The 23,395-nt window shown below is 44.3% G+C and overlaps 1 protein-coding gene across 1 annotated transcript in view; it reads right to left on the reverse strand.

Annotated features, from left to right (window-relative positions):
* Positions 1–23,395, reverse strand: part of Glb1 (galactosidase, beta 1) — a 102,537-nt gene that overhangs the window by 60,008 nt on the left and 19,134 nt on the right. The window contains 5 exon segments of the mRNA XM_013028493.1: positions 1,973–2,153; positions 10,475–10,569; positions 13,670–13,730; positions 14,770–14,920; positions 18,076–18,242. Of these exon segments, the coding sequence (XP_012883947.1) occupies positions 1,973–2,153; positions 10,475–10,569; positions 13,670–13,730; positions 14,770–14,920; positions 18,076–18,242 (655 nt within the window).

The raw sequence follows: 23,395 nt of genomic DNA on the forward strand, positions 1-23,395 counted from the left end.
GATCTCTGCCTCCTGAGTAGCCAGGGTTATAAGCGTGAGCCACCAGTGCCCACCCCTGACAAATATCTTAAGAGCAGGGCTCAGCTCACAGACCATTAATACCAGTCAGTGGCTGACTTCAAAGTTTGCTAAGGCTACAACATGGCCCTGAGAATCCTGCCAAGATGGGAGACGGGGAAAACTGAGTAGTAGGGAAAGGGGGCGACAGAACATGGGAGGAGAGAAGAGAATGGACAGGAAAGGAGCGGAGGGCAGGGAAGGGCTAGAGAGGGGAGGGGAGAGAAGAAGAAGGAAGGGGATGGAAGGGAGGGGAAGGGAACACTCAGGAGTACTTGGGAGGAGAGCACATGGAGGGGGGGGATGGAAAGGCAGGACATGGGAGAGGAAAGCAAAGAGGAGAAGGCGGGGGGGCGGGGAGGGTGGAGGTGGAGGGGACAGTGAAGCCTGCCTGGGACTGCTCAGCCCCTTCTTCATCCTGTCTAGACAGCCCAGCCACTGAGGGAAGATACACCAGAGTCCAGGCTAGCCGCACCTGTGTGGACATCAAGACACACTGGAAACTCCCCTCCTACAGGTAGAAGACATAAGAGAACCTTCTGCAAATAAGGGGTACAATGACTCCATTTTACTTGTTGATTGATGCTGCAGTTTAGATCTTAAATATCCCCCAAAAGTTCATGATGCTATTTGTAGGCAGAGGAAGCTTTAAGATACGGGCCTAAGCTGGGCACTGGTGGTTCACCCCTGTACGCCTAGCTACTCAGGAAGCTGAGTTTGAGGATCAAGGTTCCAAGCCAGCCAAGAGGCTTCTCTTCAAAGGATTCCAAGTAGGGCTGTGGTTCAAGTGGTAGAGCATCAGTCTTGAGTGAAAAAGCTAGGGGCAGCAATCAGGCCCGGAGTTCAAGCCCCAGGATAGTCACAATCTCATACACACACACACACACACATGTGGGGTCTAGTGAAAGGTGTTAGGTTACTGGAGGCACCGTCTCTGAAGAGGATCATGGGAGCCTGGTCTCCACCTCCTCTTTCACTCCCAAGCTAAACATATCCTGAATCAAAAAGCTACAGCACAATTATGGACTGAAACCTTTAAAACGGTGTGAGCCACACAAAGGGAAGCCAGGAGGAGGAACAGAATAAGTGGGAACAGCCTACACTAAGCAGAAGGAAAGAAATGTAAACATCACCTGATGTGGAAAAAAATGACTTGTATTGTCAAAGCTCATGGAGTTCACAAACTGTATGGACCATGATGGTGACAGTTTGCCTTGTGAGGGTTGGAATGTGTTTGTGACTTTAAGTATCACTATTCCACAATACTGTGAAGTATGTGAAATTTATACAATCACTTAATCTCAATATAAAAGAAAAGTGAGAGAAGGGATGGGTTAGGAGCAACGGGTGACAATGTTGTCAGACACCTTGTATTCATATACTGTTTTGTAGAATGGGAACTTCTTTGTACAACTACTTAAAGATATAATAATAAAAAAAAAAACTGTGTGAGCCAAAAATGAATCTTCCCTCTTTTTAAGTGGATTGTCTCAGATATTTTGTTACAGTAAAGATGAGCGCACTTGATAAAAAAAAATCTGAGCGATCGCACTGAATCTACTCATGTCACTTAAAACAATAGCTGCTGCCCACAGTGACCAAGTGTAAGCTGCATTTTCTTTTTCTTTGTTTGTTTCTTTTTTTTTTTTTTTGGTTGGTCATGGGGCTTGAACTCAGGGCCTGGGTACTGACCCTGAGCTTTTTCATTCAAGGCTAGTGCTCTACCACTTTGAGTTGCAGAGCCACTTCTGGGTTTCTGGTGGTTATGGAGATAAGATTCTCAGAGACTTTCCTGTCCAGGCTGGCTTTGGACCACAATCCTCAGATCTCAGCTCCTGAGTATCTAGAATTACAGATATGAACCATTAGTGCACAGATATAAGCTGCATTTTCTAGTTACTATACAAACACTGACCTGCTCCAAAATCCACTGTGGCGTAGAGGCCCTGTAGGGTACCACACTGCAGGAAATTTTCATTTGCTCCATCAGTGGTGAACAGAAGCACATCTTTACCCAAGTAGTAGAGGAAGCGGTTTCGCAGGAAACGCAAATAGTCATAATCACAGGCAAAGTAGGAGCCATATTCATTTTCAACCTGCAAATTTAAAAAGGGAAGAGGGAAATCAGTAAGTCTCATGTAGACATTCTAATAAAAGCTTTTCTTTTTATTTCCCCCCAATACTGAACTTGAATTCATGCCTGGATGCTGGTCCTTAGCTTTTTCATTCAAGGATGGTACTCTACCACTTGACTCACCACTCCATTTCCAGCTTTTTGCTGGTTAACTGGAGATGAGAGTCTCATGGCTTCAAACGGAGATTCTCAGATCAAGGCCTCCTGAATAGCTAGGATTATAGGTTCAAGCCACTGGTACCTGGCCTGATGCAAACTTTTTGGGAAACATTCCTGACACTTGCTGAAATGACAAGACCTCATGATCCCCAGGAAGCCAGGAGAGTCTCTGCTGAGACATCAAAACTTTTTTTTTTTTTTTGGTTGGTTGTGAGGCTTGAACTCAGGGCCTGGGAGCTGTCCTTGAGCTCTTCAGCTCAAGGCAAGCACTCTACCACTTGAGCCACAGCTCTACTTCCAGTTTTATGGTAGTTAGTTAGAGATAAGAGTCTCACGGACTTTCCTGCCCTGGCTGGCTTTGAACCATGATCCTCAGATCTCAGCCTCCTGAATAGCTAGGAATACAGGTGTCAGCCACTGGCATCTGGCCAAAACTCATTTTTTTCCAGAAAAGCAATTCAGCATGGAAATTGACCCTCCATGAATCCTTCCTACTGACAGACAAGTGAACCACCAAATTAGCTTTAGATTATAATGATATTCTCTTCAGTAATAACAGATACTTTGATCTTACATAGATAACACCTTTCCATGGTATATAGAAAAGAAAATGTTAGAAAAAAAATCATCAGGAGCTGGGAAGGTGGCTCAGTGGTAGAGTGCTTGCCTTGCATGCATGAGGTCCTGGGTTCGATTCCTCAGCACCACATAAGCAGAAAAAGCTAGAAGTGGCGCTATGGCTCCAGTGGTACAGCGCTAGTCTTGAGCTGAAGAGGTAAGGGACAGTGCCCAGGCCCAGAGTTCAGGCCCTATGACCAGCCAAAAACAAAAAACAAACAAACAAACAAAAATCATCAGCCAGGTGTTGATGGCTTATGGGTGTAATCCTAGCTACTCAGGAGTCTGAGATCTGAGGATCAAGGTTCAAAGCCAGCTGGGGCAGGAAAGTCTATAAGACTCTTATCACCAATAAACCACCAGAAAACTGGAACTGGCACTGTGGTTCAAGTGGTAGGGCACTAGCCTTGAGCTGAAGAGCTGAGAGACAGCTCCTAGGCCCAGAGTTCAAGCCCCATAACTGACAAAAAATAAATAAAATTTAAATTAAAAAAAAAAATCAACCAGGTGCTGATGGCTCACACCTGTAATCCTAGCTACTCAGGAGGCTGAAATATGAGGATCATAGTCCAAAGCCAGCAGGCAGGAAAGTCCGTGAGACTTTTATCTCCAATTAACCACCAGAAAACTAGAGGTGGTTACTTGTGGGTCAAAGTGGTAGAACACTAGCCTTGAGCAAAAAAAGTTCAGGGACATTGCCCAGGCCCTGAGTTCAAGCCCCACAACTGTAAAAAATAAAATAAAATCACCCACTAATTCCATTTGTAAGAAAAGTGACTTACTTATGAAAGTAATTAGCTTTCTGTTAATCTTGAGAGAGAACTGTTTTTCTGAAAGGTCCCTGTTTTGGCTTGGCCCTTACTAGTTGTATTTTAGTTACATACATCCTTTTCCTGCTGTACTTTTTTTTTGGGGGGGGGGGTTCTTTTTTATTTATTTATTTATTTTTGGGTCTGGTTGTGGGGCCTGAACTCTGGGCCTGGGTGCTGTCCCTCAGCTCTTCAGCTCAAGGCTAGTGCTCTACCACTTGAGCCACAGTGCCACTTCCAGCTTTTTTCTTTTTGCTTATGTGGTGCTGAGGAGTCGAACTCAGGGCCTCATGCAAGCAAGGCAAGCGCTCTACCACTGAGCCACCTTCCCAGCCCCCCTGCTGTACTTTAAATAGGACACTCTGTTAGAAGCTCCTTGAATTTTACTTACATACTGTTAATTAAGCCACATCCTTTTGTAGATTGTGAGCAGAGGGGCGTGGCCTGCCGTGTTAGGGATAAAAAGGGAGCAGCCTGCCTGCTCTGTGTGCTCACTTGCCAGGTTTTTGGCTAATGGCCATAGCTCTGAAAAAGTAAACTTTGCCTTAATGAGTTCCAAATTAGTCTCTATTCCTGTGTGTCACTTCATCTCAAGCTATTTCTAACGGATAACCATTGTAAGCATTTTAGTAGATAGCCCTCCAAGTTTACATAATATACATAGCATCTTCTTTCCTCAAAATGGTGTATATTTATACCAGTTATAATAACACTGCGTTCTTTACCTATTACTCAAATTATCCAAGGTAGGTAGTAAGGAGGGCAAATGCAAGATATAAATGCACCATGATTTGACTTATCTTCAGCTGTCAAAGACCTAGGGTATTTCTGACTTTGTTCTCCATAATCAACACCTGGCTTGAGCTTAATAACATCAGGATTTAAACCAGCTCTCCTCCATCCTTCTGATAGGGGACATCCTGCAATGTCCAGAAACATTTGGGTCCTCACTACAGTTGGAGGGAATGGTGCTAATGGCACAAAGTGGATTGAGGCCAGGGACACTGCTAAATATCATTCAGTGCACTGAGTGAATACCGAGAGCATGAACTCAAGACCTCATGTTCTTGCTTGGCTTTCTTGCTCATGGCTGGTGCTCTACTAGTTGAACCATGCCTCTAATCTGGCTTTTTGCTGGTTAATTGGAGGTAAGTCCCTCAGACTTTTCTGCCTGGGTTGGCTTCATACTGAGATGCTTAGATCTCAGCCTTCTGAGTAGCTAGATCTATAGATATGAGCCACCAGTTTCTGGCATCTATTTTCTTTATATATAAAACACAGGTATGTGTTTATATACAAGATAATTTGGGTATATATACATAAACAGTCTTACACTATCCCAGATATCACATTTCCATGAGAGAATGGAAGGAAAAGCAATAAGAAAATAAAACCTAAGAAAGTTTCTTAGGGAGAAAAGGAAAAATTCAGTAAAAGAAACATTGCTCTTTAATAACATGAACTTCCAGATTTACCCACTACTACTACTACAACAAAGAACCTTAGAAGTATAATGTATGAAAGAAATGTGCTACTGAAAAATACACCATCCAATACTCAGTGGAAACCTCAAAAACACTTGAGATTAGACTATAAACTATTTTCACCAAAGCCAGGATAGGGGAACAAAATGAAGTATGATCAAAGACACTTGGGAACCTTTTAGGATGCTATTTCTTTTCCTGAGGTGGTGTTATGTGGTTCCTTATGTTACGACAATTCATTAGAGTGCACATTTATGTAATTGTGCTGTATTTCATAACTTCATATAAGTTTTTTTTTTTGTCTAAGAATAAAATTTCAACCTGCAGGCTGGGTGCAGTGGCTCACACCAGAAATCCCAACTACTCTGAGGGCACACATCAGGAGAACTGAGGTTTAAAGCTAGCCTGTAGGGCTGGGAAGGTGGCTCAGCGGTAGATCGCTTGCCTTACATGCCTGAGGCCCTGGGTTCGATTCCTCAGCACTACATAAGCAGAAAAAAAAACCACTAGTGGCGCTGTGGCTCAAGTGGTAGAATGCTAGCCTTGAGCTGAAGAGCTGAGGGACAGCGCCCAGGCCCAGAGTTCAGGCCCCATGACCGGACCCTTCCCCCCCCCCCGAAAAAAAAGCTAGCCTGTAGAAAAGGTTAGAAAAAGCTGGATGTGGGTGTGGGTGGTCTGAACCTTTCACCCAAGAGTAGGCATAAATAGGAGGGTTGTAGTCTGGGCCAACCCAGGAAAATATGCAAGACCCTAATGGAAAAACTGTAAGTAAAAAGGGTTGGAGAGTCAGGCACTGGTGGCTCATGCCTATAATCCTAGCTCCTCAAGAGGCAGAGATCTGAGGATCATGATTCAAAGCCAGCCCAGGCAGGAAAGTCCATGACACTCTTATCCCCAATTAACCACCAAAAAACTGAAAGTAGAACTATGGCTCAAAGTGGTAAAGCAGAAAAGCCCAGGGACCGTGCCCAGGCCCTGAGTCCAAGCCCATGACCAGCCAAAAACTAAAAAATAAAAAGGAGGTATTTGATATATGCAGAGTAGAAAACTCTACCTTGGGTAATTTTTGCTGACACCCTTGTCTCACAAAAGTTCCTTTGAAACCATTGAGATGCATGTTAAGAAAAGCTTTGCAAATTCTGGTAAGGTTCTTTTTTCCCTCCTTTTCTCCACGCCTCCTCTCCCTTTTAAGAGCTACATAAATGACTATGCTGTCCTCTATCATTTGACTGCCAAGAAATTCAGAGCTAAATTTGAGGGTCAATTCTAGCAACTAAGTGAGCCAGAGCCTCTATACCTATGTCCTTTTCTGCCACCAGCCTTGGTTTCCTTCCCATAACCCTACCTGGTCATTATATTTATCTATTATCAACCAAACACAAAGTGGCTTGTAATGAATACATGGACATTTATTTATTATAAGGAGAGGAGAAAGGGGAGGGGAGAAAGGAGGAGAGAGAGAAGGGAGGAGGGAGAGAGGGAGAGAAGGAGAGAGGGGGTAAGAGAAAAAAAAGAGAAAAGGAGGGGGGGGGAGAGAAACATTTACAAAACAAAGCCCAGCAGCACACCTGTAATCCTAGCTACTCAAGAGGCTGAGATATGAGGACCACAGTTTGGAGCCAGCCTGGGCAGAAAGTCTTATCTCTAATTAACTATTAAAAAATGCCAGAAGTTAGCCGGGCGCTGGTGGCTCATGCCTGTAATCCTAGCTACTCAGGAGGCTGAGATCTGAGGATCGAGGTTCAAAGCCAGCCCGGGCAAGAGAGACCGTGAGACTCCTATCTCCAATAAACCACCAGAAAACCGGAAGTGGCGCTATAGCTCAAGTGGTAGAGCGCTCACCTTGAGCTGAAGAGCTGAGGGACAGCGCCCAGGCCCAGAGTTCAAGCCCCACGACCGACAAAAAAAAAAAAAAAAATGCCAGAAGTGGAGAGCTGAGGCTCAAGTGGCAGAGCAGCCTTGAGCAAGAAAACCTCAGGGCCGTCCATTAGAAAGAGTAATATTTTTGTCATTTGTGGGGAAACAGATGGACCTAGAACAAATCATGTTGAGTGGGTTAAGCCAAACTCAAAGAGATGAGCAGCACACATGTGATAACCTAAACATGACCGCAGGCATTTACATACAGAGGATACCGGTAGGGGAGGAACCCAAAGGTTCCTGAACATATAAAATATTATCTATTGAAACAAATTCTGGGAAACAGAAACATGGGTGGGTTGGGTTTTTTTTTTTTTCTGCTTCTTATGAGGGGAGCAAAGGGAAAGCGGTTACAGAAAAGGGAGGAAGAATAGTGAACAAATGCAATCAAGATATTCATTACACACCAAGTAGAAACTGCATCTTGTGGGCAGGGACAGGAGGGAGACCCTGGTGGAAAGTGAAGGAAGGGGTGATAGTGTCCGAAAGAGAAATACCTGAATTGTGAAATGGTAATCCCTCTGTACAACACCTTAATAATAACCATAAAATTATATTTTAAAGAAATCCTCAGGACCAATGTCCAGGGCCCAAGTTCAAGCTCCAGGACTGGCACCAAAAAACAAAAACAACAACAACAAAAAAAACAGCTTAAAGTCATGGTCATAGCATCAGAGGTCTCTATTGGCTGCATGCAAATCTGAGCTCTGCCACTTCCTGTCCATGGGACTCCACCTGTACAAGCGTTTCTCATCTGGAGAGGTTGTAACACCTACTTTGCTGAGTTGTTATGAGGTTTAACTGAGTCAATTCAGGAAAAGACCTTTGTATAGTACCTAGCCTCTGCTTAGTCCTCAAAAAGCTAGCAAAGCAATGACGACCAAACTCAAGTTTTACATCACTGCCAATTAGTAAAAAAAATAGAGCTGTGTAAATGTTAGGGCTGAGAGTGGGAAAAATGAACACAAACAGAAAAAGGCAAGACTCATAGAAAAGTCACAATGAGATTCAGAAGAACACCCATTTTTCTAGTGTTTAACAAACTTTTTCAATGAAGAACCAGGAAGTGCGGCGTCAGTGGCTCACATCTGTAATACTAGCTACTCAGGAGGCTGAGATGTGAAGATCGTGGTTTGAAGCTAGCCTGGGCAAGATAATCTGTGAGATTCCTATCTCCAATTAACCACCAAAAAGGCAAAAGTGGTAGAGTGCTATCCTTGAGTGAAAAAACTAAGGGACAGTGCCCAAGCCCAGAGTTCAAACCCCACAACAGACAAAAAAAAAAAAAAAGGAGAGAGAGAGAAAGAGATCCTGAGATCTTCGGAAATAGCATGAAATCCTGACTGCCACATGACAACTGGTGGGCTTGGCCAAATCACTTCATCTTGAATTCCTCCAATAGCAGTTTTCAGCATCCAGGACAGAGCTGGATATCATTAAATAAGTATACTATAAGAACTAGAGCTGGGTGCCAGTGGTTCATGCCTATAATCTTAGGAGGCTGAGATCTGAGGATTGAAGTTCAAAGCCAGCCTGGGCAGGAACATTTGTGAGACTCTTATCTCCAGTTAACCACCAGAAAACCGGAAGTGGTACTGTGGTTCAAGTGGTAGAGCACTAGCCTTGAGCTAATTGCTCAGGGACAGGGCCCAGACCCAGAGTTCAAGCCCCACAACCGACAAGAAAAGAAAAAAGAACTAGACATCGCAGTGAACTCCTGCAGTCCCAGCTGCTCAGGATCCTCCTGTTGAGGCAGATAGAGCTCAAACTCAGGAGCTAAGGGCCAAGTGGGCAATACAGTAAGACACAAACTCTGAGTATGTGTGTGTTGGTCCTGGGTCTTGAACTCAGGGCCTAGGTGCTGTTCCTGCAAATTGGAGCTCAAAGCTCCAATGGATTTTCCTGCCCAGGCAGGCTTCAAATTGTGAACCTCAGATCTCAGCCTCAGCAACACAGGAGGTATTACAATACCAGACTTCAAATTATACTATAGAGCCATAATAACAAAAAGAATGTGGTACTGGCACAAAAACAAATATGAAGATTAAAGGAACAGAAGACCCAGAAATAAAAACGCACAGCTTCAGCCACCTAATTTTTAATAAAGGAGCCAAAAACATACACTGGAGAAAAGACACCCTCTTTAACAAATGGTGCTGGCAAAACTGTTTATCTACATGCAGGAGATTGAAACTAGAACCTTATCTCTTACCCTGTACAAAAATCAACTCCAAATGGATCAAATATCTAAATGTAACATCTGAAACTCTGAAATTACTACAGGAAAATTCTGGATCAAATAAGCACAGGTAATTATTTTCTGAATATTAAGACTCTACTTGCCCAGAAAATGAAATCAAGAATGAACAAAATGAACTGCGTCAAATTAAAATGCTTCTGCACAGCAAAAGAAATAATTATCCAAGCCAAGAAACAATCCACAGAGTGAAAGAGTGTCTTTGCCAGCTATTCATTTGATAAAGGAATTTAGCCTGGCGTCAATGGCTCACACCTGTATTCCTAGCTATTCAGGAGGCTGAGATCTGAGGATCGCAGTTCAAAGCCAGCCCAGGCAGGAAAGTCTGTGAGGTTCTTATCTCTAATTAACCACCAGAAAACGAGAAGTGGCGCTGTGGCTTAAGTGGTAGAGCACTTTGCCTTGAGCTGAAGAATTCAGGGACAGTACCCAGGCCTAGAGTTTAAGCCCCACAATCAAAAACAACACCCCTTCCCCCAAAAAAACAAGAAAATGTCATTAAAAGCTGTTAAACAATAGGAAGTGGCAGAATGGGAGAGAGAAAGAAATCGAGAGGATTATTCTGATTAAGATATAATATACGTACACGAGAAAATTCTTGGTACAATTAGTATATACTAGAAAAAAGAATGATAAGAGAGGAAAACCAGCTCTGCTGAGGGAAGGGAATCAGCTTCTGAAGCATGAAGGGCGAATGAAGAGAGTAAAGAGGACAAACACTGTCAGAATAGTTTAGTTGTGCATATGAGAATAAAATGATGAAACCAGCTGAAATTACTTTAAGAGGAGTGAGAGATAGAGGAGAGTGACAGAAAGGGTGCAGGTGGTAGTTCTCTTGTATGCGTTTATGGAAATGTCATACTGAACCCCCTTTTATTAAAAAAATTAAAATATGATATATTAAAGTATTTAAGTAAAAGCATCATCCATAGCATCTCCTCTTCAAGTAACAGATTGACTCGGTGTGTGTCCACATCTATCATGTACACAGTATAGAGGGATGGAAACCCACCCCTTAGCTCAGTTCCACATTTACCTGCACTGTTATAATCGGTCCTCCATTCTGATAGAGAAGAGGCCTCATCTTAGGCAGAAGGACTCCCAACCACTTATCCACAGCTTTGAGGTAATCTAGAAAACAAGATTGGTGTGATGCCTTAATATACTTTCAGAACCAAGAGTTCACCTGCAGCTGGGTGCTAATGGCTCACACCTGTAATCCTAGCTACTCAGGAGCCTGAGATCTGAGAAAACTGGAAGCTGGAGCTATGGTTCAAAGTGGTAGAGCAATTAGCCTTGAACAAAAAAATCTCAGGGACAATGTCTAGGCCCAGTTCAAGCCCCAAACTGACTTAAAAAAAAAAAAAAGTTCACTGCAGACTCCCACACGGATTGGCAGTGAGGACCAGGTTATACCAGACATTCAACAACTACTTTCTAAAATGGGGCATGTACTGGACCAAGAAAAATATCAGCAATATTGTTCTGCAAGATAGTAGTTCAGTTGATCTCCTCAGTGGACAAGGCCTACTATGCCTGTCCTTGCCCTAGGACAAAGCCAGGAGCACAGGCAATGGTTGCTAACCAAAGAGAAGACAAACTGAATGCTATGTTCTCCTCTCTGTTATTTCTAAGATTAAGTTCCAGTTGCCATGAGAGATCAAGGCTATAATATTTACTACTTGGAGAAGAGGAAATGAGAGGAGCAAGATTTGAGGCCAGTCCAGGCACGAGACTCCCTTTCTCAATCAGTGGCTTTGCAACCAGTACATTGGCACAGACCCATCATTTCAGCTATAGGGGAAGCACAATGGTTAGGAAACAGGTAGCACGTGCCTGTCTTCCCAGCCACATAGTAAGCACAAATAAAATTATTGCAATCTAGGCTGGCCCTGGCACAAAGTAAGACTCTACCTCAAAAATAACATGGCTCATACCTGTAATCCTACTCAAGAGGCTGAGATCTAAGGATCACTATTCAAAGCCAGCCCAGACAACAAAGTCCTTGAAACTCTTACCTCCAATAAACTACAAAAAGTCAGAAGTGGAGCTGTGGCTCCAGAGCACTAGCTTTGAGCCTCCCATTCCCCCCTTCCTCAAAAAAACACCCTTAGGGACAGTGCTGTACTAAATTACATATTTGTACTAACAAAAGGGAATAAGAACTGTATGTTTTATAAAGATATCATGAGGACTACAGAGGTAATACATTTGAGAGCACTAGTATAGTAATATACTAAGATACAAACCAGAAAGGTGAAACAATAAAATACTTATAGTATAAATGAACTAACTGGGGCTGGGAAGGTGGCTCAGTGGTAGAGTGCTTGCCTTGCATGCCTGAGGCCCTGGGTTCCATTCCTCAGCACCACATAAGCAAAAAGAAAAAAGCTGGAAGTGGCGCTGTGGCTCAAGTGGTAGAGTGCTAGCCTTGAGCTGAAGAGCTGAGGGACAGCGCCCAGGCCCAGAGTTCAGGCCCCACGACCGGACCCCCCACCAAAAATTTAATTAATTAATTTAAAAAAATGAACTAATATTCCATAGAATAAACTTCATATCACCCACTATTACAATAATCTCCACCATCCCCAAGACAAATGGAGTCTTCAGGAAACAGCAATTCAGTGAAATAGGAATTTCTGACTGTTCAGGGTTTAGAGCTAAAATAATCTCTCACTATTTTTTTTTTTTTTTGCCAGTCATGGGGCCTGAGCTCTGGGCCTGGGCGCTATCCCTCAGCTCTTCAGCTCAAGACTAGCACTCTACCACTTGAGCCACAGCGTCACTTCTGGCTTTTTCTGCCTATGTGGTGCTGTGGATCAAACCCAGAGCCTCATGCATGCAAGGCAAGCACTTACCCCTGAGCCACCTTCAAAGCCCCTCTCTATTTAAAAAGATAAGAAAGGGGCTGGGACGGTGGCTCAGTGGTAGAGTGCTTGCTTTGCATGCCTGAGGCCCTGGGTTGGATTCCTCAGCACCACATAAGCAAAAAGAAAAAAGCCAGAAGTGGCGCTGTGGCTCAAGTGGTAGAGCGCTAGCCTTGAGCTGAAGAGCTGAGGGATAGCGCCCAGCCCCAGAGTTCAGGCCCCACAACTGGACCCCCCCCCCAAAAAAAAAAAAAGATAAGAAAAACCAAGTGCCAGTGGCTAATGCTTCTTCTGAACTGGCCCTGGCTGAGCCTGGTTCAAAGCCAGCATAGGCAGATAAATCCAAGACTTTTCTACAATTAATCAGCAAAAAGCCAGAAGTAGAGACTTGACTCAAGTGATAAGAGTTTCAGCCTTAGCTGGGTGCCCGTGGCTCACGCCTGTAATCCTAGCTACTCAGGAGGCCGAGATCTGAGGATTGAGGTTCAAAGCCAACACAGGCAGGAAAGTCCATAAGACTCTTATCTCCAATTAACCACCAGAAAACAGGAAGTGGTAGAACACTGGCCTTGAGCTGAAGAGCTCAGGGACAGTGACCAGACCCAGAGTTCAAGCCCCACAACCAACCCCCCCCAAAAAAAAAAGTGCCAACCTTGAGTGAAAAAGCTAAGCAAGAGGGCTGGAAATGTGGCTTAGTGGTAGAGTGCTTGCCTAGCATGCACGAAGCCCTGGGTTCCTTAGTACCACATAAACAGAAAAATCCCAAAATGGCACTGTGGTTCAAGTGGTAGAGTGCTAGCCTTGAGCAGGAAATCTCAGGGACAGCACCCAGGCCCTGAGTTCAAGCCCCATGACTGACCAAAAAACCACTAAGCAAGAGTACCAGGCCCTGAGTTCAAGCCCCAGTACTGGCATGCATGCATGAATGAATGGTTGAATGAATAAATAGGTAAGAATGTCTTATAAATGTCATCCAACTGTCACTCTATATAAGTAGACACTACAGCTACCAAGAAATCTAGTTATATCTAGAAAGTACATATGGCATTTTGATTATCAAAGTATCACAGGCTGTGTCATACATTGAATATGTAAAAAGAGAAAGAGCATCATTAGTGGGCCAACCACAGAGTTCAATGCCAATTCAAAGTGTTACCAGGCTATCTGTAAGATCTGGCCAAGGGGTGCAAGGAAGCCAATCTCCTACATCTTCAATGTCTGGTGTGGTGTGGTGAAGGGTATTTCACACTCACTCTGCCAAGCTCTTAGAAGTACTTGTATAGTAGCTCAGCTTTCAAATGATCTGGCTCCTTCTATTAAACTGTCTAATTATTTCATAAATTCTGAGGATCTCTCTGACTTACCTGGGTCAGAAGAGCGGAGAATAATAGATTCCTTCTCTAATAGCCAAGCAGGCAATCCCCCCTATGAAGAGAGAAAAGGGATGAAAGCTATTATCATGTCATGTTGGTGAAAGGAGCTTAAAGAAGATTGAAATTACTGTTAGCAGTGTATGCTTCAGAGAAAAGACATTTCAGCTGTCTGGTTTGTAACTTTTGGGAAATTGGAACATAGTAAAACTAAGATCCCAGTTGTTAATTTAGAGATTCAATGCTATTTTATGTAGATGACTCCAGTTCATTTCACAGCCCTGTGTGAGAAAGAACAGACATCATTAGCTGCCGTGTGTATGTGTGTACACACACACACACACACACACACACACACACACACACACCAGTACTGGGGCTTGAACGCAGGGCTTTGAGCCCTGTCCCTTAGCTTTTTCACTCAAGTTGTTGGTACTCTACCACTTGAGCCACACCTGTATGTCTAGCTTTTTGCTAATTAACTGGTGAACTTTCCTGTATGGGTTGGCTTTGAATTGTGCTCCTCAGAGCTCAGAGTAGCTCCTGAGTAGCTAGGATTACAAGAGTGAGCCACTGGTACCCAGCAGCTTTTGACAGATAAGGAGACCAAGTGATGTGAGTGATCATAGAGAGGAGAACTCATGCTCTCACCTGAGCTGCTCCTCTCTGCCCAGCTCCTAATATATACCTGTGCTGCACAGTCACAGGCCTCACATTAGCTAGACATACAGTGTGTGTGTGTGTGTGTGTGTGTGTGTGTGTGTGTGTGCGTGTGTGTGTGCGTGTGTGTGTACATGTGCATGCATGCTGGAACTAGGACTTGAACCCCGGGACTGGGCACTCTCCCTTAGCTTTCTCTACTCAAGGCCTGTGCTTTACCACTTGAGGCATAGCTCTATTTCTGGATTTTTGCTGGCTAATATGGAGATAAGAGTCTCATGAACATTTCTGGCTTTGAACTGTGATCCTCAGTGCTCAGCCTGTTGAGTGGCTAGGATTACACATGTGAGCCACTGCACCTGGCTCTACAGTCTTATTTAGACTACTCTAGTTGACTTTGCCCAGGTGCCTGCCTGCCAGCCCGCCACACTCACCATGTCCCACTCCGCACAGATGTAGGGCCCCGGCCTCAGGATGACTAGCAGTTCCAGCTTGTGAGCTAGCTGAAGAAAATACTCCACATCATGATCTCCAGAAAACTGGTAGTGTCCTCGCTGGGGCTCATGAAAGTTCCAGGGCACATACCTGTGAAGACACACACAGCCTGTCTGCAGATAGTTGGCAGGGGTGAGAAAGAAGAAAGGGGAAGAGATCTTCTTAGGACAAAAGGGTGAAGAAGGGGAGGGCTTTGAGGAATATAACCCAGAACTTGGAAATAAGGTGAAAGACTGACTGTTTATTTCTTCTCAGTATTGTTCTGGAGATTACTCAAGATTATTACTAAGACTTCTTTTATTCTCTGGGGAAAATAATGTAACTAGTAAGTACTGATTAAGGCAAGTTATGGATTCATTTATACTTGTTATTACCTTATAAGGGTGTCAAATGGCTGCTGCTGTACAGAAAAGGCAATTCCAAAAGGAATATCAAATATCACCTTTGTGTGTGTGTGTGTGCGTGTGTGTGTGTGTGTTTTCTAGTACTAGGGATTGAATTTGGGGCCCTGATGCTTTCCCAGGCCCCAATCTGCTCCCTAGAGGTGTTTCCTTTCACTCCAGGCTGGTGCTGTCACTTGAGTCACAGCTCTACTTGTGGTTTCTTACTGGTTAATTGAAGAGTCTCTTGGATTTGTCTGCCTGGGCTGGCTTTGAACTCTGATCTTCAGACCTCAGCCTCCTGAGTAGCCCAGCAACCTCACCTTTTATAGTATTATATTTATCACTTTAATCTCCCAAGATAATTAATTTCAGCTCTACTTTCTTGGCTCAATCTATAAACATTTCTTCCTCAAGTTCTCCTTCAATTAGGCTTTACCATTAGCTAGTTGCCTCCATTATAAGTAAAACCATTTTTGTTTATTTGCAGTGCTGGGGATCAAAGCCAGGCCTTTTTTTTTTCCTCCCCTATATGTGTGGGTCCCAGTACTGCCTTTGTGGGTGTGTGTTCCAGTACTGGGGCTTGAATTTAAGCCTTGAGCTCACAGTGAATGCTATTATTTAAGCCACACTTTTGAGTTCCTCAAAACTAGGACTTGATTATGCTCTAATATTGAGCCACATTCGCAGCCCCCTATGACAACCATCTTTACAGAAACTGTGTGACAGAAAGGGGGAGAGGGAACAATGATAATTGTTTTGTTTAAACAATGTAAATATATCTTATCTGAAGTGGCACTGTAGCTCACGTGGTAGAGCACTAGTCTTGAGTAAAACAATAAGCTCATGGGGGGCTGGGAAGGTGGCTCAGTGGTAGAGTGCTTGCCTTGCATGCATGAGGCCCTGGGTTTGATTCTTCAGTACCACATAAGCAGAAAACATCAGAAGTGGTTCTGTGGCTCAAGTGGTAGAGTGCTAGCCTTGAGCTGAAGGACAGAGGGACAGCGCCCAGGCCCAGAGTTCAGGCCCCACACCGAAAAAAAAAAAAAAAAAAAAAAAAAGCTCATGGATAGCACCCAAGCCCTGAGTTCACCTGAGTTCAAGCTCCATGGTAAAAAAAAAAAAAAAAAAGATAAAAACTTCATAACTTGGAGCTGGCTCAGTGGTAGAGCGCTTGCCTTGCATGCATGAGGCCCTGGGTTCCATTCCTCAGCACCACATAAGTAGAAAAAGCCAGAAGTGGTGCTGTGGCTCAAGTGGTAGAGTGCTATCCTTGAGCTAAAGAGCTGAGGGACAGCGCCCAGGCCCAGAGTTCAGGCCCCATGACCGACAAAAAAAAAAACAACTTTACAACTTGCCTCACAAGTAGGAGGCCCTGAGGTCAACCCTTAGTACCACTAAAAATAAACTTTTACAAAAGTAGAAATAAACCAATGATCCCAGCACTTGGGAGTGGAGGCAGGAAACCTGCAAGTTTGAGGTCACCCTGAGCTCCATAGTAATATCCTGTCAATAAATGAACAAATCCCTCAACCCCTATACATACACAAATGATTTTGTCAGGAATTAGCATGGAGGAAGTAAAAACAGCCAACATTTCTGCCAATACTTCCAGCTATCTCAGGAAGCAAACACAAACATGGGGCCAGCCAGTTCTAGCATGAAAATCACTTTGATGACCTTGGCCTGAGTTTTTCCCCAGTGTCAGGATTTCAGGGCTCCCTCAAACCTACTAGAACTCATGTATAAACGACTTAAGGGGGAACTTGGGTTTGCCCCTCCCATAGCCTTAGAACCAGAAGAGCATTGAACCATCTGAGGTTGTTATACTTTTGATACCTGAATAGTTATTGGCCATCCATATCAGCTCTGCCAAAACCAACAAAATAGAGGAGACAAGGTGAGGATGACTGGGTTGACTTATAGCATGGGCATATATAGTCACCCCCAGCAAACCAAGAGTTATAAGAGCCAAGAGAAGCTATGGCTGCCTACAAACTCCCTTACACTCCAATCCTAGCTGGACCCTTGCCCAAAGATATGACCTTGGGGGAACTTGAATTTTACCAGCCTACCTTAGAGAAATGGGATGTAAGGAACATGGTACCTCAAAGTGCTGTCACTTGCCTTTATTGATTGATTGACTGATGGATTGATTATACTGAGGATTAAACTCTGGGCTTTGGGGCTTACTCTACTTGAGCCACTTGCCCAGCCTTTTAATGGATATTCAATAAGGTCTCCAGTTTTGATTGGGTAAGCCTCAAATGGCGATTCTACTACCTGCCTAGCTGGGATTACAAATAAGTACCACAAAGCCCAGCCCACTTTTACCTTCCCTCCCCCCAAATTTCTAACTTTCATGGGGCAAATTGTCTGTATCATGGTCTATAAAGTTTGTGAATTCTATGAGCTTTGACAATACAGCTATTCTTCCACATTGGGTGATATGGACATTTCTTTCCTTTTGCTTGGTGTCAGTTGGTCCCTCTTTCCCTCTCATTCCCTCCCTCCCATCACTGCCACTGAGTTGCTTAATTCCTTTTGATTAATGACCAGTGCAGCTGATGGGTCCCGCTGTTGTATGTTTTTCTCTGTTTCCCTCTGTTTCTGTGTCCTCCGCCTAGTTTCCACCTTTATCTTTTTAAGCTGGTATTTCATGATTTCTGGTGACAAAGCTCAAGACTGGAAAAAGTGGCAAATTATCTGAATGCAGGTCCAATCAAGTTCATACCAAACACCTCCCAGAAGGCCACTGGCGTCTACTTCCCCATTCCTGAGCAACGAAACAGCTGCTCTGAGAAATGCAGCTGTACTGTTTTCCAAGGCACGCAGTCCCCAGTGGGCACTGAGTGTCGTACTTACGTCTGGATGGCATTCAGCCCGGCCATCTTCATCTTCAGCAGCCGGTCCATCCAGTAGAAGCGAGGCACTCGGAAGTAGTGGATGCTTCCTGAGATGTAGCGGAATGGCTTGCCATCCTTGAGGAAGCAGTCCTGATCGTAGTCTACCTCAAATGTCCGGGAGGTATTCTACAAAGCAAGGATGGAGACAAATGAGAACTTCCATCTTTTTCAGAGTTGCAGGCAACGCCCTGCCTGCTCATTCCCATCATTAATGCATGGTTTTCTGGTCTATCAAACAAACTACTGCCAAGCTAAGTCAGGACCACCCTGTGTGAACTCAGGTAACTGAGTCACCAGGGCAATCCCAGTGCAGGATTCCATAGCTCTAAACCCTCAGAGAGTACTAGTCAAACAGGCTGAGACCACATTCCATTGTGCTGCTCATGGAGACTGGGAAGAAAACCACACACATCTGAGCACTTGGATGAGCTCAATATTAGTGTCAGTGGGATCACCAGAACCCATTCAGAAAATTCTAATACAGAGCAAAAAGAAATGGAATAAAAGCTCCATTCCTAGCTGCTTCTCTGAACCCCATAGCAACCCTGTTTCCTTTCTATTCCTACATCTCATCCCTAACTATCCAACCCTGGATCTGGTATCCAGCAGACTAGAGGAATTTTTTTTTTATTTTTATTTTTTGTTGGTCATGGGGTGTGAACTCTGGACCTGGGCACTGTCCCTCAGCTCTTTAGCTCAAGGTGCAAGCTCTGCCACTTGAGCCACCATGCCACTTCCATTTTCTGAGTGGTTTATTGGAGATAAGAGTCTCACAGACGGAAGTGGCGCTGTAGCTCAAGTGGTAGAGCGCTTGCCTTGAGTTGAAGAGCTGAGGGACAACGCCCAGGCCCAGAGTTCAAGCCCCACGACCGACAAAAAAAAAAAAAAAAGAGTCTCACAGACTTTCCTATCCAGGTTGGCTTTGAACCACAATCCTCATATTTCAGCCTCCTGAGTAGCTAGGTACAGGCGTGAGCCACTGGCGCCTGGCAGCCTAAAGGAATTTTAAGGCAACATTCTTTTTTCCAAGTTATAGGCTGTAATCCAATTTGTTAGTAATGAACTGAATTAAGGCAGTGATCAGTATCTTTTTGAAAAGAGAGAATAGAAAAGCATATAGAGTATATAGCAAAGTTTTACTTTATGAAACTTTTGTTGCATATATGTGGTTACATTGTATGGATGTCTCCACTGGGTTGGAATGTAAGAGTAGAAACATGGTGTGGGGATTATCTGAGGAACTAAAATGCTAGGCTGTAAGATATAAAAGACCAGAGAGGCTGGTGCAACACTGCGCCCCAGTGGATAAAAAAGGTAACAACAGGCTACAGGTGTCCACACAACCTGGTACAAGAAACCATGCGACCAGTGTTCTCCAGCTCAAACAAAGGTCACAGTACTAATCCATGGTAGGCAATCCATTGGGTGTTACCCTTGAAACCATATACCGAAGCACTATGAATACTAGATCACATGTGGCCTGAATTGAAGGCAAATAGTTCAGAGTGCACAGAGGCAAATGGATAACATGCAATAAAAGCTAACCCAAGCCAGGTGCCGGTGGCTCACACCTATAATCCTAGCTACTCAAAAGGCTGAGATCTGAGGATCGTGGTTCAAAGCCAGGCCGGGCAGGAAAGTCTGTGACTCTTATCTCCAATAAACTACCAGAAAACCGGAAGTGGTGCTTTGGTTGTAGTGGTAGACACTAGCCTTGAGCTGAAGAGCTGAGGGACAAGGCCCAGGCCCAGAGTTCAATCCCCCATGACCAAAACAAAAACAAAAAGCTAACCCAAAATAAACAAAATAATTTTTGTGTATGGGTGTCAGGCCTTGAGCTTTTGATCATTGGCACTTTCTTTTTTTTTATTTTTTTTTTGTCAGTCATGGGGCCTGAACTCTGGGCCTGGGCACTGTCCCTCAGCTCTTCAGCTCAGGGCTGGTGCTCTACTATTTGAGTCATAGCACCACTTCCAGCTTTTTCTGCTTATGTGGTGCTGAGGACCCAAACTCAGGGCCTCATGCATGCAAGGCTAGCGCTCTACCACTTGAGCCACAGCACCACTTCCGGTTTTCTGGTGGTTAATCGGGAGATAAGAGTCTCAGGGACTTTCTAGCCCGAGTTGGTTTTGAACTGCCATCCTCAGATCTCAGCCTCTCAAATAGCTAGGATTACAGGCATGAGCCACCGGTGTCCAGCTTTTTGTTTTGTTTTGAGACAAGGTTTCATCCTATAATTGGTCTGGAACTTTCTAAGTAGCCCAGGAAAGTCTGAAACTTGTGATCCTTCTGCCTCTCTCTCTTTTTTTCTTGCCAGTCCTGGGGACTCAGAGACTGGGCACTGTCCCTGAGCTTCTTTTGCTCAAGCCACAGCACCACTTGAGCCACAGTGCCACTCCCAGATTTTTGTTTCTGTAGCACTGAAGAATTGAACCCAGGGCTTCCTGCATGCTAGGCAAGCACTCTACCACTAAACCACATTCCCTGTCCCTGCCTCTCTTCTTAAAATGCTGGGACTCAGGCAATAATCCTAGCTACTCAGAAGGCTGAGATCTGAAGATCATAGTTTGAAGCCAGTCTGGGCAGGAAAATCCATAAGGCTCTTTCGTGCCAGTTTTGGGGCTTGAATTTGGGGCCTGGGCACTGTCCTGAACATTTTTTGCTCAGGCTAGCACTCTATCACTTACACCAAAGCTCCACTTCTGGCTGTTTGGAGATAAGAGTCTCATAGAATTTCCTTCCTGGCTGGCTTCAAACCACGATCCTCAGATCTTAGCCTACCAAGTAGCTAAGATTATAGGTGTGAGCCACAGGTGCCTAATTATGACCTTTAACTCCAATTAATCACCAAAAATCCAGAAGTGAAGCTGTGGCTCAAGTGCTAGAAGGATAACCTTGAGCAAAAAATCCAAGGGACAGTGTGAAGACCCTGAATTCAGTAAGAATTGCCCCACCCCACCCCCAAAAAAACTAACAACCCCATGCACGTATTTCTGAGGCCAAAGATGAGAACCACAGTTGGAGTGCTTTTCTGCTGGGCAACTGTCCTCTCCCCGAACTCCTTTGTCCCATTTTCTTGGTGCTCTATCTCTTACCTTACTAGCCAAGCTTCACTGTGAGTCCCTAGGTATCTTCTGTGATAGACATAACTATCAGGGGGCTGTGCCACATCTGTGTTTCAGAGGAACCACACATGTGGTTACTCAGCACATAGTAGGTACTTGCTAGTATACAAGTGTTAGAGAGCTGTTTGAGCTGAATTGGAGGTCATTTGAATAGTGCCTATTATATGTCAAAGTCAGATTCCACTATCAGCCACCATCTAGCGTTACCTCCGGCTCCACTGAGTTCCTTCCTTTTACACAGGTGGGCCTTCAACTGCCTTCCCTCACCCAGCTCTGCCCGGACTTACTTTGAAAGATATCAGCCTCCCAATAGATAGGGTTACAGGCACCCATCCTTGCAACAGCTTTTAAAAACAGCAGTCAGGGGCTGGGAAGGTGGCTCAGTGGTAGAGTGCTTGCTTTGCATGCATGAGGCCCTGGGTTCAATTCCTCAGCACCACGTAAGCAGGAAAAAAAAAGCCAGAAATGGTGCTGTGGCTCAAGTGGTAGAGCGCTAGTCTTGAGCTGAAGAGCTGAGGGACAGCGCCCAGACCCAGAGTTCAGGCCCCACGACCAGACCCCCCCCCCCCCCCCCAAAAAAAAAAAAAGCTGTCAGGCTTTTCCTGACACTCCGGTTTTCAGTGGTGATGAGTCACCAGTGCCCAGGCACTGTATTTCTTAAAGCTTCCCAATTATACAATATGCAGGCAAGGAACATTGGTCTAAGCCAAATCCTAGGATGCAAGAATCAGCAGAGTGGAAAGGACAAACTGTGGAAGGACTGGCAACACCAGGGCAGAATTGCTGATAAGGAGCTACAGGACTGCATTGCAGATAAAACACCACAGCTGCAGAGGTAGCAGGCGGGGCTGGAAGAAATGGACCCTCAAGTTCAGGTTCAAGAGGCTAAACTTGATGCCAAGTGTGTGGAGAACTTAAGAATGACAGGTGTTTTCAGTGTTTGATATTCTGGTGTTTTCCTGAAGGAACAAAGAAGCAGCAGCTAGTGATACCAGGTAGACAGAGGGCAGAAAATGGAACCCACAAGACTGGGTGGTGGTTTAGATACAAGGCACAGGGATTCATTTAACAGGGATTAACAAGTACCTACTGGCCTTATGGGGGAAATATGAGAGGGGAAGGACTCAGAGGCATATAGACAGATAGTCAGCTGGATGCTGGTGGCTCATGCCTATAATCCTAGCTACTCAAGAGGCTGAGATCTGAGGATCAGGGTTTGAAGCCAGCCTGGGCAGGAAAGTCTGTGAGACTCTTATCTCCCAATTAATCACAGAAAAAAAGCTAGAAGTGGTGCTGTGGCTCAAGTGTCAGCCGTAAGCAGAAAAAGGAAGACTCCAAGTAAGAATGCAAGGCCCTGAGTTCAAGCCTCCGATAAAACAAACAAACAAACAAACAAAAAGACAGTGAGTTAAACACAAGATGTGGGATGTTCTAAAGTTCGATGATCCAGTTGCGCCAACAAAGCAATAGTATTAAAGCAATAATATCAATAGAGTATTACTAGAAAATAAAGAACTTAAGTAGGGGAGGGAGGCTGGGAAGGGATGTGAAGGGTAAACAAAGGAGGAGGCTGCAATGCTTGATAAGAAATGTACTCATGGGGCTGGGAAGGTGGCTCAGTGGTAGAGTGCTTGCCTTGCATGCATGAGGCCCTGGGTTCGATTCCTCAGCACCACATAAGCAAAAAAAGCCGGAAGTGGCGCTGTGGCTCAAGTGGTAGAGCGCTAGCCTTTAGCTGAAGAGCTGAGGGACAGCGCCCAGGCCCAGAGTTCAGGCCCCACGACTGGACCCAAACCAAAAAAAGAAATGTACTCATTATTTTGCCCATGTAGTTGTAACCCCTCTGTACAGTATGTTCACAAAAAATAAAAATTAAAATTAAAAAAAAAGAACTTAAGTAGAACAACAACCTAAGACATAAATCTGGCTTGGATCCTGATTCTGACAAAATGTTTTAAAAACAAAACCAACATTCATTTTAAGAAAAATCTGACAAAGGACACAAGACATAGATAGTATTAAAAGAATCAGCATTAATTCTGTAACAATTTATATAACAGCTGGGCGCTGTTTTATAATCCCAGCTCAGGAAGCTGAGATGATTTGAAGCCAGCCTGGACAGAAACTCAGTGAGACTTTTTTTTTTTTTTTTTT

The sequence above is a fragment of the Dipodomys ordii genome, unplaced genomic scaffold, assembly GCF_000151885.1.
Source record: "Dipodomys ordii isolate 6190 unplaced genomic scaffold, Dord_2.0 Scaffold110, whole genome shotgun sequence".
NCBI lineage: Eukaryota > Metazoa > Chordata > Mammalia > Rodentia > Heteromyidae > Dipodomys > Dipodomys ordii.